This window comes from Canis lupus, chromosome 25 (assembly GCF_011100685.1).
Source record: "Canis lupus familiaris isolate Mischka breed German Shepherd chromosome 25, alternate assembly UU_Cfam_GSD_1.0, whole genome shotgun sequence".
Lineage (NCBI taxonomy): Eukaryota > Metazoa > Chordata > Mammalia > Carnivora > Canidae > Canis > Canis lupus.
The window spans coordinates 5,031,637-5,048,289 of record NC_049246.1 but is presented as its reverse complement, the minus strand read 5'-3'; the positions used below and the strand labels follow the sequence as shown (position 1 = coordinate 5,048,289).

The 16,653-nt window shown below is 34.3% G+C and overlaps 1 protein-coding gene across 13 annotated transcripts in view; it reads left to right on the top strand.

Annotated features, from left to right (window-relative positions):
* Positions 1-16,653, top strand: part of NBEA (neurobeachin) — a 674,010-nt gene that overhangs the window by 552,626 nt on the left and 104,731 nt on the right. For all 13 annotated transcript variants that reach the window (XM_038573291.1, XM_038573292.1, XM_038573296.1 and 10 more), the window contains 2 exons: positions 225-340; positions 12,843-12,955. In XM_038573291.1, the coding sequence (XP_038429219.1) occupies positions 225-340; positions 12,843-12,955 (229 nt within the window). The remainder of the gene's footprint in view (positions 1-224; positions 341-12,842; positions 12,956-16,653) is intronic.

The window sequence follows — 16,653 nt, the reverse complement described above, 5'->3', positions numbered from 1 at the left end:
GTTTTCATAATGGTTTATTCTGAGTAACTAAATGTATCATTTCTATGGTAGAATTTTCAAAGATTGCTAATATCTGTAATTAAAATGTATTTTAAATTAGGCTAAGGATAAGCCATAAATTATTTTAAGTGGATTGTTATTAAACCAATGTATTCATTAATATTGATTTTTAAAAGTCATGAGTTAAAAGAGACTATGTTTGTTATGGTTTGCTTAATTGCTAGGAGGATATCCCTGGCCACTCCTCGACAGCTTTATAAATCTTCCAACATGACTCAGCGTTGGCAAAGAAGGGAAATTTCAAACTTTGAATATTTGATGTTCCTTAACACTATAGCAGGTAAGGCATCCCATTCTTTAATCTCATAATATGTTTGTGTTGATCCAAATCATTGGTAATATGACTTGATAGAATACATTTTTTCCTGAAATTCAAATACAGCATTAGAATAAATATTGAAGCACTCATATTAAGTGTTGTCAGAAACTATACAAGCCGATACTGAGGTTTTAGATGCATTTGTTGTTGAAGAGGCTTTTCCTTGCTCTCCTTTTGCCATTTCCTTCGCTGACAGCTTTGTCTGAAGGTTTATTAGAGTCAACAAACCATTGCCAGAAAGTGTCTGGAAATAATAATGGGAAAATGTAATTTCCCTACTTTGTCATTCTCAGCAATAGCAGCTAGACAGGAGAATAACAACAGGATTGTGTCTAGTACAGATGTCACCTGGATTATGGCATGATTGGGTTACAGGATCTTTTTTTCTTAAAATCTTCAAATAAAAATACAAAATCCGATTGGATTTCTAAATGATGAGTAACTGCCATCCACCTCAGCAGTACCATGCTTGTAAATTAGAAGAAGGCAATGGCTTTGTTTTTCTGTCAAATCAGGGGCTGTCAGTGGTTAAACATGTTTATGAGATTTAAGTTTCTCTCTTTTTTCCTAAATTAAGCTCCAAAAGCCCTTTTTCACGTTGAATTACAAAAGTTTACTTCTATAAATCAGGCTCTACAAAAACTTTTTTGGAATCAGATTAACTGAAATAACTACAGAAATACACATGCTTCCCTTTGGTTTATTGTTCTATTATGAAGAAAGGCTCAGAACCACTAATTTAGAGCCATGTTCTCTGAATCATTGCTTAAAAGGATAACTGCTTAATATTACTCTTGAAATTGATCATGTATGTGTGAATGCAGATGCTATAGAGATATACATATTAAATATGGATGATACAGATATGTATTAGGCAAGAGAATGCAATTTGTGAACAAAAAGGGATAAAAAAGTTGTTGGAAATGGTTTTGCACTCTAATCATTTAATAAATATTGTAATGTTAATGCCTTTGCTAATAGGATACTAGAGGTATAACTATAGGATTATTTCATAAATTAAATTTCATTATATCTTTATACACATGCCTCCATTATATATATATATAAGATATATATGATATATATAAGATATATGTATATATGATATATATATAAGATATATGTATATCTTCATGACACATTTATGACATATATTGTACATATATATATCCGTATACATGATGTTTGTGTCATGAAACTTATTTACTCCCTCAAAGACACAGGAAATGGATTATACTGTTTAATTAGCACATATTACTTACCTGTGTAGATGGGGTGACTTAAATATCTGAAATGTAAAAAACTCCATTAGCACTTTCAACTAACAGCATGATGTAGGGGCGCCTGGATGGCTCAGCGGTTGAGCATCTGCCATCAGTTCAGAGCACGATCCTGGAGTCCTGGGATCGAGTCCCACATCGGGCTCCCTGCACGGAGTCTGCTTCTCTCCCTGCCTACGTCTCTGCTCCTCTCTCTCTATTTCTCTCTCTCTCTCTCTCTGTCTTTCATGAATAAATAAATAAAATCTAAGGAAAAAATAACAGCATGATGTAGCAGAAAGCAGCTTCAATGCCTAAGAGAAGAAAGAATCTCAGATGTGCCTGCTTTGTCCTAGAGCATAGGTGGAATTTCCAGTTTTAACCCTATCTTGGACTTTAATCTTTCAGTAACCAGATTTAATATGTTCACATTTGTTGTAATAAGTGATACATTTGGTCTTACATCATCTCATTTTATACTGTTGTTTTAAAAATACTATTTTTTGTATTTTTTTTTGTTTTTTCTTAGCCTTACACATTTTTGCCCACTTTGTTAGTGATTTAGAATGTAGGCATCTTGTTATTAATTCTCCTGGAGATATGTATAAATTTTTTAAGACCTTCTGAAATATATCTCTCTTATTTTTGAACTCAGAAATGAATGAACGGTTAACTCAACTTTAATTCAACTTACTCCTCATTCATTGCCTATCTTTGTCAATATGATTTACTACCCAGAATCCATATTCTTATTGAACTCTCATTTTTTGGAGTCCATCTATTTTACACGTTATGAAGGATTTCAAACTCTATTAAGATTTTTTTCCTGTTAATGTAATGTACTGCATTACCTTACTTTCAGCCACATTGATCTTTACCTGATTTTTAGAATAACATTTGTTCTCTTTACATTCTTCTGCAATATTTTTCCATTTCACTGTGTTAGGCTTTTGTGTTATCCTTGAGAAATCTAGCAGTACTCATTGTCTACCATATGTCATAGATGAGTGTATGATTTTTTCCCTTGGCTGTGCTAGCTATTTGGAGCTGTGTATGTAAAACTGGAAGAGGAGGTGCTATACCTCACTCTCACAACTCAGTTTCCAGTTGAGCTGGCATTAATATTCAACTGTTCTGCTATTCTAAGATGGGATTCTATCTGTCTTTCTGGATGGAATGTGGTCTAGTTAATTGTTTCAAAGGACTCTTCAAGTCTCCATCCTTTCCCACTACATTTTACTGAAGTCAGATACACTTCCACAGTGTGGTGCAGTATCACTTATAACCACTGCCTACTTCATGCCTGTTGCTTTTTGGGATTTTCTCTGTCAAACTCAGATAGATCACAGTCTGGATAGAGATAACATTGTGATCCCTTCTGAAAGCTACACCTTGATGTAGGAAAAGACGTTAGGGTTCAAAGCTGATGTCCAAGAAAGAATTCTTGAAACATCTTAGGTGCAAAAAGGTTTTATTAAAGCATGGGGACAGGACCTGTGGGCAGAAAGAGCTGCACAGAGGTCATGAGGAGTGACCCATTATATACTTTCAAGTTGGGAGGGGGTTAGGGAGAGCCATAAGTCTCTAAGGAATTTCAGAAGCAAGACAGGACCTTGAGGGGCTGGCTAGCTATTGTTGGGAAAAGGTCATTTATATTACTGTCTAATAAAACCTTAGTCATGAGATCCTTCAGATGTGTATCGGTGGGCCATATGTTTGGGGGATGATTGCCAATTTGTATCTTGGGGGTTAAAGATAAAGGAAGTTTCCAAAGGAATTTTTATATGTTAAAGTAAACTTACAGGATCTTGGGACCGGGCTAAGATTGCCTTTTGCCCTTAGCAAAGTAGTAACATCGAGGCAGTTGAGTCTCTAGAGGAAGATCACTCTGCTTGCTTCAAGGACCTGTCAATGGACTCTAAGTAGTATGGAAATTTAGTATATTTTCTTCTGCCTTTGTTTCACACATCACATCTGAGCAATATGGACACTGGTTGTTGTTTTTTGTTTGTTTGTTTGTTTGTTTGTTTGTTTGTTTGTTTTTTCTAGTTGGGACAGTTTCTGAGCCAGAGCATGCAGGTCATAAGGGATATTTAAGTGCCATCCTGTTCTCTTTTGAATCATTGGGGTCTATTTTATTTAATGACATAAAGAATGTAGAGGCCACAGGCTTTTTAAAAAAAGAATTTAGTAGACTTTTCCTTTATAGTGATTGTAACTAAACTTTAAAGCCTGTCTGTTGGAGACAGTGGGATAAAAAGAAGTATAAAATTAGGACTAGAAACTCTAAGCACTTACAACTGGATGAGTAAATGAAATATACATAAATAAGACATTAAATATACAAAAATATACATTTTAAGACAGCTGATATAAGTGCTGAGTAAGAGCTGTAAATAATGAATGCTGTGCTAGCTAAGCAAAGTGGAGGAAATTTAAATATGTGTTTGTCTAGGGAGGAAGAAAAGAGTGGAGCTTAACAAATTTCTGCCAGTCAGATATGTGATGTGTTCAGTGGACATGAATACTGTATCTTGGCTGGAACAGAGAATAATAGAAGATAATACTGGAGCTATCAGTAAGAGCCAGATTGTAAAGAGCCTGATCTTAGACTCTTAAGAGTCAGTATGATTTTGGAGTGGAAGGAGAGACACCATGGAATTTTAGGAAAATTTAGGTGACTATGTGTGGCCTGAATCAGAAATAAGATAGCCTAAAGTTAGGGAGAGCTGTTGATAGAAGAATATTACAGGTCTCCAGATATGAAGTCAATTTGTTCAATTTTTTAGTAAATAGTTACTGAACACACGTTCTGGTGCTGACACTACAGAGAAAACTAAAGTATGGTTTCTGCCTTTGAAGAGATCATAATGTAGTCAGCAAAACACACAGGGGCACCAGCAATTCCAGGAAAAAGTGATAATTATTAAAATGGGAGAATATACAAAGCCACTTGGAGTTACAGATCTAGAAGGCATTACTTTAAAAGATCGGGAAAAGCTTCTCATAGGTAACACTAACTTGGAAATTGTAATGTGAGAAAGAATTTACTAGAAAGTAAACAGCATTCCAAGAGAAAAGAAGATGTGGGGCAGCCTTGGTGGCTCAGCGGTTTAGCCCCGGGTGTGATCCTGGAGACCCAGGATCGAGTCCCATGTCGGGCTCCCTGCATGGAGCCTGCTTCTCCCTCTGCCTGTGTCTCCGCCTCTCTCTCTCTCTGTGTCTCTCGTGAATAAATAAATAAAATCTTTAAAAAAAAAAAAAAGAAAAAAGATGTGGGGTGAAGAGCTGGATTAGAGTAGTGGCAGCAGGTATGGCACAAAGAGAATGAGAGACAGAAAAGTGCGTGACTCCATATATAGTGCCATTTTACAAAAAGTAGAAATCACTGTGATGTGCTCTAGTTCAGTGGTTGACAAGTGTGGCCCCCAGACAGGCAGTGTCAATGTCACCTGGGGACTCATTAGACTCCCCTCCTCAGACTCCTCCTCAGAACTCCTGAATCAGAAACCCTGGGAGTGGGGTCCAGCAATCTGCGTTTCATCAAGCCTTCTAGGTGGTTTTGATGCATTTGCAGTTTGAGCACCATTGCTTTAGCCACTTAAGACCTAATTATCAGAACAATGCATCTAAAAACATTTAAAACATACAAATGGCATGCAGTTACATGCCGTTAACAGTCATTCAAGTTTACAGAAGTGGGAGATGAGGATGAGCCAGTCTACTCAAGGGAAGCCTCATAGAAAAAGTGGGGCTTTGAATTAGCTCTTCAAGGATTTTGTCTACATTAATGACGATCCAGGCAACATGAACTCTTATAGAGAAGTAGAATGACAGTTGGAAATAGTTATGAATGTAAATATCCTGAGATTCTCTCCCTGGATATATTCCTGCTAATTCTTCCCTGGCCATTATCCTGAAGTTTTAAGTAGGTGTGCCATCTTGTATTGAACACCAGTATTGAAGATTTAGATGATGGTTTTTTAGAGAAGCTTCACTAAAGCCAAATTGAATACATGTTAGGGAAGTAATTAGAATTGCCAATTTTCCTGATTTGTGGAGAAAAAATGTATTTATTCATTTCTTCTTATTGGAACACTTTTCAGAGTTCTCTAAGGATCCTAAAATAAAGGACATTGGCAAAGACCTTATGTTGAACCAGTATCACTTTTACTAACATGGGTTCCACTAAATAGTCATATTGTTACATAGCAAGGTTTTAGGGATACAGCTGTTGCCCAATAAATACTAATTTTAGGTAATTGATTGAAACTTAAGATTTATCATTACTGATAATGCTAGTGTTCTTAGTGACAAACTGTATTTCATTTCCTGGGTAAACCAAAGCCAATACATGGTTGGCTTATAGTATTATAGTCTTTCTGAAACATTTCTTTTAATATTCTTAATATCAGGAGTCAGAAAAAATAAGTATTATTTTTATTATTTCTTTGTTCACTGTTATGTCTTTTTGAGACATTTCTTTAATATTAACAATAACTTTCAGGAAAAAAAAGTAAATAATAGTTAACATTATTGAGCAATTTACAATATTCCAAACATTGTTATAAGTGTTTTATGAGTATTTACTCATTTAATCCCAATAATAGCCCCTAGAGTTATGTTCTTGCTCTTATCCCTGTTCACAAATGAGAAAATAAAGGTACAAGGAAGTTAGATAACTTACCTCAGTCACAGAGCTAATAAGTGACAAAGTCAGGATTCAAATGCAAGTAGTTTGGCTCTAGAGCCTTCCTCAGTGACTGCTTCGGGATAATCATGGCACCATACAGTGTTTTTCTCTCATCATCTTTATTCTACTGACTGCTTAAAAACCTAAACAGTTAAAGATTTTAAATAATTTTATTATTTACTTTTATATTTCATCAAAAGAACCTTGTTGAAGCTTATTTGCTTTCGTGACTTTTGTAGCTGGTGATATTCTAGCACTGGAACTGGGCCTGGAATTTATCACCTTTAATGTAGAACCTGGTACTATTTTCAGCTAGGTCTCAGATCCAGAGAAACCATTTCTGAGACAGAGATTTGCTTGCAGGAAGTTTATTAGAAAGTATCTTTGGGAACACATCTGTGGGGGAGTGAGGAAAACAGAACTGTACAGAAAGAGAAATTGAACCCCAAGGTGGTGTAGCAAAAGCTTCAGCAGGTCCTACAGGGAGCCAGGAGCTAATAACCCTTCACAGTGGTCTTGCCTGAGCCAAGTGGCCCAGGCCTTCATTACCTCCTCCACACTGCTGTCACTGGATTCAGACTCCTGAGAAACAGATGAGACTTTGGGTGAGAGGGCTTTCTTCTGTTGTGGTAGTTCCTGGGGAGGAACTTAGTACCACAGATCACAACACCAACAACATAGTCAGTAACCCAGCATTTAGGATACTCGTCGTTCTCAGAATCACCTGGAGGGCTTGCTCCAACACAGATCATTGGGCCTCATCCCCACAGGTTCTGACTCAGTAGGTTGAAGGTGGGACTCAAGAATTTGCACTTCTAACAAATCTCCAGATGATTCTGATGCCACTGGTCTAGGGTTCACTTTGAGAACCACTGCATTACATCTATATTCCTTAAAGGACATACCTAAAGGGGTACCTGGGTGGCTCAGTCCATTAAGCATCTGCCTTCAGCTCGGGTCATGATGCCAGAGTCCTGGGATCAAGCTCTGCTCTGTGGGGAGCCCCCTTCTCCCTCTCCCTCTGCCTGACACTCCTGCTTGTGCTAGCTCTCTGTCAGGGAAATAAATAAAATCTTTTAAAAAAATAAAACAAAAGACATACCTAAGGGGAATTAATTGTATTAACCTTCTGAACATTCACATCTTCTATAGCACTGTGTCACACATTTTGGCATGTATGGTAGTGTGTGTCCTTAGCATTTTATGTCTATATTTCATCTTTCTAATAAGATTATGAGATCACTACAGAAAAAAAAAAAAAGTTTTGCCAAGTAAATGGCCATCAGATTGAACTGATTTAATACTTTGGCTTTGCAAGTGTTTTGCTTGATTGTGTGATCTATTATGTGATTTTACTAGAATTGCTGTTTGAGAGATTCTTTAAATATCCTGGATTAAAGAGAAGGGTTGCAAAGTGGGAATCTGGAAGGTGAAACAGTCTTTCTTGGCTTCACATTTTTAAAAACACAGACTAATGTGACTTAGTAAATCTACATTTTCTGTAAAAAAACCATTTTGGTTACTGACTTAAACTCTTAGACTTACCTTTTTTCTCTAAAATATTATTTTAACATGGATTCAAAGTATATTTATGCCCCATTTCTTGTTCACCATTTTTTTGAGGTCTTTCTTACTTGGCCAATTTTACTTTCCTCCTTCCTAGATCCTTTTAAAAATGAGGTTCTGTATAAAGCATATAGCAGCAGTGTCTTAGTATTAGTACATTATTAGATTTTTTTAGAACCTCATGTGATATATGTGTGTGTGTGTATATATATATATATATATATGATTGCATATAAATCAACACATTTTATTGTATATAGATGAGTTTTGTAAAAATACATAGTAAAAGAAGTTACCGAAAATTCAGAAAACATACTGTTTTTAAAAGACACCTAAAAGCCCACACATGTCTTCATGGCCTTTGGTTTGTTCTACTTATAAATTTAATAAATACTCGTTATAGAAAGTTGGAAATATGGGAAAGAGTAATTTAAAAATTAACTCACTCTTAAGCCTAGCAGTGAATACATCCCAGCTAACAATTTTGGTGTTTTTTCTCTTTTTTCTTTTTCCATGTGTGCTATCTCATTGGGAACCTGCTACACATACAAGTTCAGATTCTACTTTATTTCATTAAATATTCTTGGAAGACATGATTTTAAAAACTACATGAAAGTCTAGCTCAGGACTCTGCTATAATTTATGTAACTTTTTGAAACTTTTTTATTGCTTTCAAAGAACATCAAGTTTTGGAAGATTTATGTAGAAGTTTTTTTTTTTTTTTTTTAACTTGTAGAAAAATTTTGATGATGCTTAGAGTTCAACTAAAAATGTGGTTTCAACCTCTAATTCCTGGCTTTGACCCAATTTCTGTTCATTGTGTTCTGAAAGATACAACCTATGCCTAATTTTATACCTTATTAGATACTACAATGAACAAGACGTTAAAACTTGGCATTCATGCATTTAAGAAAATAGCAGAGTGATTGCTAACATAGCTTTCTGTAAATGATTCCGTTAGGTCTGAGAATTTTTTTTAAAGGTTTTCAAGTTGTGTTTCATATGATCAGCTAATGAATTCAGCACAACTTCCCCAACCCCAACCTTTTTCTCCTGTTTAGCATTTTCCACTTTTTTACTCTGTGATGTACAAGCCCTCCCTGGTTAATTATGTATATATTTAGCTACTGCATGTGTTGGGCTTATTATTGTCATCTAATTAGATGTAACTTGAACTGCTTGCTTCTAGAAAAATCATTAAAAATTCTTTCCTAATGACCTAGAGATGACAAAATGTCTGTAAAGTGTGAAGAAGCAGACAAGCACAGGAACATCGCTCTTAAAGAGTGTTAATCCAGATGCTGCAATCATCTAATTAAACAATATTTTGCTGTCATTAACATTTTCACCAAGGAATTGCAGTTATAATTTCTTTGTCAGCTGTCTCTAGATCACTTTACCTTCAAAACTAAAGTGCCATATAAAAACATTAAATTGGATGGTTTAATTAAAAAGTTTTTTTTAAATGAAGAAATATATCCAGTGTTTCTGAGATCTCATTTACTGCTCTTCACTTTTATTATTTGAGTAGATTAGTGTCATAGGCTTACAATATTTAATATTCATCTTCTAAGATAAAACCTTATAAGCATAGTTAGTAAAATATATATATATTTTTATATTTTATATATATATATAAAATCAATGATGCTATATGATATATATATATGATGCTATATGATATATATATATATATATATATATATATATATATATATATATATATATATATATATATATCATCACTTACCACTGCTGGAAAAAGAAAGAACCCTACCAATTACAACACAAGGTTATTTGCTAAACTTCAGTTATTCTAAAAAAAACACAAAACATAAAAAACAAAAAAGAGAACAGAATACTTGATAAATAGGTATCTTCAAGTAACAGGTATTACTTTGGAAATACTTCACTTTTTTTTTTTTTTTTTTTTTGCTAATTTAGTAAACAGTCATTTGTTTCACAAAGATGTTCAGTAAAATAATTAAGTAACAATGCTAATTTATGAATGAAAAATCCCAAAGTACCATTTAACTGTTCTTTTTCCTCCATGTGATTTTTAAATACATTGTGCATTTTTAATTTAAATAAAAAATATATATTGACCTGCCATATTGTAATGCTTTTCTGTGAAAATCTCTATTGAGAGAGGTTTGATTTTAACTGTGTAAGTACATCTATTTGTACTTATATTTATTTGTATTTGTAAGTACATTTATTTGTAAGTACATTTATCTGTAATATTTATTAGAACTTAAGTGGTGCTATCAGCTTATGAGTAATTTTAAAATTGTCAAATTTTCCTTTGAATTTATTTTGAAAGAATATTCCAAATATTATTGAAAGTGAATTACGAAAAATGTTGGACAGAGCAATTGCCATAAGCTGTGACTGTTGGTATCTATCAATTTTGTGTGTGTTTTAAAGATGATGGTTACTTTCTTTGTATTTTTCCAGAAATACCATTCTATCTATGTATTACATAGATAGTAGAAAGTCATTTCTATTAAAAATCTGGTGCCTACAAATATGGTCTCTGTTTTTATGCTGTTTGTATTTACATGATACATTTAAGGACTGAATCAATAGAAATTGGCTTTTTAAATTTTTATTTTAACAGTTTTTTTCCCTTAGTATATCTGGGATAAAATTTCACCAGAAGATTTTAAAACAATTATGATATCTAATTTTTAGCTATTTTATTTATACAAATAATATAAATATGTTATATAATAACAGCAACATTAGTCTATAAAAATATACTTACTTACTGGAAGACCTATTTTTCTATTAAATCTACAGATTTTTAAGTAGAATGGTAACCTAGAAAAATGACAGGCCCTAATATGCCATGGGCCCACTTAGAATCCCAGAAATAGCTCCGCCAGCCAATCTGGAGTCTCTGTATCTATACATATATAGAAAAAATACTGATAGTCATCAAGTGTCCTAGGTTAACATATACATGAGCTATCAGTAATGCATTTTAAATTTTAGAATTTTACATTTTGTTCTTTACAGTGATATTGCTTTAGCAGAACATTCTCATGCACAAGACTTTAATAAAGTTTCCGAATTTTTGTTTCTTCTTATCAGTGTTACTCTTCACTTATGAGCATAAAACAGGGGCATTCATTGGCTGAGCTGTCTAGTTGCAGACATTTCCCTCTAGCTTAACAGGCATGTTCACAGTGTCATTCTCTCTTATATATATACTGCTATGCTTTTACATAGTCTTTATCTGCCAAAGAAACTGTCCTGCAATTTTCCTTTTTCACTTGGCTGTTGATTCATCTTTTAAAATGTGATTGATCTTATCCCATTTTTATCACCTATGTATTCATTCCTTCAACAAACATTTATTGGCAGATCATGTTTGAAATTAAAAATGAAACAAAACCCTAGACTCTAAAGTCATGTGTTTACAGAGTAATGGAGAAGCAGACAAACAAACAGCGATGTGTATTAGTAGCAACATACATCTGCATGAGTGCTGTGCTGGGAGAACAAAGAGGGACCCTAACCTTCCTCTCACCTCATTCCAGGAAGTAACATTCTGCTTTCTAGCAGCTACCTACATCTATAGCATATTCCTACATCAATTTACACATTTAAAACAATAGGTCATTTTGTTGTAAAATGCAGATTTGTATAATTAACAGATAAAATAGTTACCCAGTAAAATATTTATGAAATAGATGTATTAATGTGATTTGGTGCTTATAATAGCAGGTTTAGCTCTCCCTTGGATTATGGTTGTTGTTTTTTTTTTTTCTATTTCACAACCACATTTACCAATCGCTACAAAAAGTAGGTATCATTTAATGACAATTCTTAATGCCAAACAAGATAACATATGCATATCTACCTTACTGCTATGCTATATGTGATGCGTGCTCTAAAGCATTCTGGATGAAATCTGTATCACTGAATATGGTGAAATTGTTCTTTGATATGAATTCAAATGGAAATTCAAGAAGTTACCTATGATCAGAGTATAACATAATTTTACAAAACAAAAATCTTGTCCAACAGAAGTTTTCTTTGGATGCTGTTTCTTTAATAGTGATTCTCTTAATTTCATCTGCTCCTGTGTTATTTCAGGACCAGTTTATGAGGGTGAGCCAGCGCTGTGCATTCCTTAAACTTTTTACCTTCCCACTATGCTTGGATAGCCTACCTGAACCTCTTAAGTTATTCTATCAAAAAATAAACAGCAAACCCAACGTAAGGTCCAGCAGCTCTCCAACATTATACAAAAGAATATGCATGGACCTAAAGGAGTGAAAGAAAACACATGAGACATCTGCCTCTGAAATTTCCCATACTGGCTTCAGAGTACTTCTGTTAACTTATGCATTCATAACTCTTGATATAAGTTCGATATAGTCGTCTGTACATTGGGAATATATTTCTGGATACATAATAACTGTAGTAGAATACCATCACATAACCAGCAAGTAAAGGTCATCAGGATCCCTCATCCATGATCCCTTTCAGGGATATTCACCCACAAAGCTCTGCTTTTCAGATGCCAGTAATATCTTCATCATAGCCATGGAGATTGCAGTAGGTCAAGATTGAAAGTGTGACATATCACTTCCGCTCAGGTTCTGTAGATTTGAACTGAGTACCATGCCCATGGCTGCTTGTGGAAGCTGAGAAATGTGGTCTAGCCCAAGAAGAGAAATGAATTATGATAAATGGCACACAGTCTCTACCACAAGCCTATATTATAGAAAGTAATTTTAGCTATTCATTTCTTAATTATTATTGAGTGAATCTACTTGAAATACATTTTATTAGGGTACTTTTGATTAAAAAGACATAGTTCAATAAACGTGTTACTCTTTTGTGAAATCCAATAGTTTTCTTGTAAAAGAACAAGAATAATTTCATAAACAATTAGGCCATACAGATTTTCATTTCTCTTTTTCTTTACTAGGACGGACATATAATGACCTGAACCAATATCCCGTGTTTCCATGGGTATTAACAAACTATGAATCAGAAGAATTGGACTTGACTCTTCCAGGAAACTTTAGGGATCTATCAAAGGTAATTTTCAAGTCTATAGAAGTCAATTTTCTTCATAAAACTTTATTCTAAAAGCATTTCTACTACATATATGTGTGTGTATATATATATCCAAATAATGTTTGTAAGAAAGTAAACCTGGGTCTTCTTTTGTAGTCAACATTTAATTCTGAATTGTTAGCATAGGTATTAAGCTACCAGAAGATAAATTAGTACTAGCGTAGACAAGATGAAATACATATTTGAGAAAGAGCAGGTGTAAGGGGAGGTTGCTGAGATATCCTTGGTTTTAAAGGTCAAGATAAAAAAAAAAAACTTGCAATGAGAACAACATACGGTTGCAAATTATTTCTGTGATATATTTCTAAGGTGATAGGAAATGTAATCTTGACCATAATGCACATACGCATGCACACACAACACACACACACACACACACATTGTGTAAGGAAACATACTAGTGAAAAGAAAGTAGGGGACAATTATTTATCAAGAATCTCTTAAGATACAAGAGAGAAGTTTTGGCCCCCAAAAAATGGCAAGAAAAAATACATAATGGTGGAAAGAATAAAAAAGCAATTTGGGGGTTAGCTTATCTCATTTGTCCAGAGGAAACTGAAGTAGAATACTAAATTATTGGAAGCACAATGAAGGACTAGGAACAAAGCCCCCCAAAAGCTTCTCTATAGCCTAGGCTGATGTCAGGGCCAGACCGTAAAGTTTTATATATATACTTCAGCTGTTTTAAGCCTCACCTCATTCACTCTGAATTTCATTCTCTTTTCTATCATACTTAATTGCTTGCTTTAGCATTCCACAGCAGGCTATGTGGCGTATGTGTGTATGTCTGGTTTGGGTGCGGTGGGGGGCTGAGGGCCTCGTGAACCAAAGTAACATAAGCTCTGTGGGTCAGGGAAATATGCATTGCAGCTGATCTAAAGGTGACCTCACAGATGGTTTTTAACTCAGCACACCTTCTCTTGCCTCCTTTCTTACTTTTGAAAACTAGACCTACCTAAGTTGAAGTTTTGTATTCCACTGCTTACTAGCTGTGTGACCTGAAATCACTTTCCCTTTACCTGGGTTTCCACATTTGTAATATGAGAACAGCACTACTGTCTTAAGCCACATAGTTGCAAAGATCGAAAGACATATGCATTTAAAGAATGTGACATGGTTGGTACTTGGCACATGGAGGCACTTCATGAATATTAGCTATTACAATCCACATGGAATATTTCTTAGCCTGTTTCTGAAGCCTGCGTACCACTATTTGCATAGTCTTATCTGTCATTCACTCTCTAGTCTGTTATTTTATGTGACTTCCTTATCAAATTTCCATTGCTAGCTCATTGCTAATTTTTGTTATGATATTATAGGTATGAAAGAGACGTAAGAGGTCAGTTAGCTGACGCCTCACTGAGAGTCTTACATCTGGGAGAAAACAAAAAGCTAGCAACTGAATTCCAGTATGGTTTGAAATATGGTAATTTTTCCAGTTCAAATGAACTGAACAAAAATCCTGCATCATTTACCATGGGCAAGTAATCATTCAGACCCAGGTAGATGGAAGCATTGTAATTTATGGAGCCTGCCCTCTGGGAGCAAATCTAGTTATAAAGTATCTGAATCATAAAACCAATCTCTGCAAAATTAAATAATAAGGTACAATATTATATAGAGAGAACTACATGAGAGGCCGTAAGTAGTGGTTAGGAACGAACACTCCAAAGCTAGATGGCCCGGGTTCAAACCCTAATTGTGCCACTTACTGGTTTCAGGGTCTTAGATAAGCAACTTTCTCCTTGCCTCAGTTTCTTTACCTGTGACATAGGAACAATAGTAAAAGGTTTATTGTGAGGATTTGATTGAGTTAATAAGTATAAAAAAATTGAAAGTGGGGGGGAGAACTTAGGATAGTACTTAGCATATCAATATTAGCTAATACTGTATGTGTAAAGATGATGTAGTAAATTATTGATAGAGGTCTTTCAAATATTGATGACAAATACATGCTGTTAACATTCATATTAGAATTTTAAGGTTTGAAGGTATGCATTTTGGCATGACTTGCCAAGGTTGCAGTGTAATCTTTGAATGTAAAAACAAAACCAAACTAACTCATCAGTGTGAGGATAAAAACTGTCAAACTAGTTCTTTAACATAGTCTTGTCTGCATATGTTTTATTTAGCATTATTCAAATTGACTGTTATGTACTGGTCACTATACATATATGATACAATTTATAGTAGATTCTCAAGTAGCGTGATGCACAGTATTAAAACTTCAAAAGCTGACTGCAACTATGGCCATTTTAGATTTTTTTTTTTTTTTAGATTATTTTAAGAACAGGGAAGGAAGGCCTTTTTCTTTGAAATCAACTGGAATCTTGTGGTTATAAGAAGATTCTCACTTAAGATTCCTTTACTTCCTCCATTTACTTATTCATTTTTTCAGTCAACAGATGTTTATCACACACTTCCTATATGTCAAGCACCTTACTAGATGAAAGGGTGTACAGGAGTTAATAAAATAAATTTAGTCATAGCCCTTCTTGGAAAAAGTCCAGTCCAGAGCTGAGATGAAGACTTAGGTAGTTGGGACGTCTGGGTGGCTCAGTGGTTGAGCGTCTACGCTTGGCTCAGGTTGTGATCCCGGGGTCCTTCAATCGAGTCCTGCATCGGGATCCCCGCAGGGAGCCTGCTTCTCCCTCTGTCTGTGTGTGTGTGTGTCTTTCATGAATAAATTTTTAAAAACTTAAAAAAAAAAAGACTCAGGTAGTTACCAGAAGTCTGAAACCAGTATTTCAGACAGTTGGTACAGTGGGCACTATATAAAATTGGAGAGTTCATGCTTAACTATGAGAAGGCATTAGACTGAAATGTTCTTGAAACACTTTCCCAAGCAAAGAAAATATAGCCTTCATTATGATTAATATGGATTAGAGAAGACATATGATAAAATATTTGCTAGTAATTGTAGATTTTTAGTTTATCCATACAGAAAAGATGACATAAATTAACTGAGGTAATCACTGTTTCTAAAGTAATCAGAATATGTAAACATTCTTTAGGATTTTTAATGCTGGTCCATGTGATCTGTGTTTCCCTTTATAACTCACATGTGCTCTCTGAATTTTATAAAATGTTAAATAAGTGGAAGAGGTAAACAGACAAGGCAACAGTGAATACTAACTCCACTTTTGCAAGCATGGAGTCCTTCATGTTGTGAACAATTGAACGCATCCATTCTTAAAAGATAGATAGCTTTTTTTTTTTCCTTCAGTTCTGCTATGTTCCATGGTTTAGTAATTTGTTCTTTATATTCTGTCAGACTAACATGATAGGAAAATGTTAGCAAATTAAAGCCTCCTGATGTGTTAATAAATTACTCTTGCATTGTTCCCATGCTTCATTGAATTTCTTAATAGGAACTTCTTACAAATGGGCTAGAAACCCAAAACTATCCTGTTTAAAAATCATTAATAAACAAGATTTTAATGTATGAAAATATATCGTATTATACACTTAATGGGAAAATGACATTTGCAGTATAATAATATAATTGGAAGGACAAACTACTAATAATGAAATATTATTGTAATGAAATGACTGCTGAGAAGCACATGAAATTCTTGTAGGTATAATCAATACTACAAATGAAATTTTTAATTAGAGAGTTTGTTAATTTTGAAGAGCTCAAGGAAGAATTAGAATTC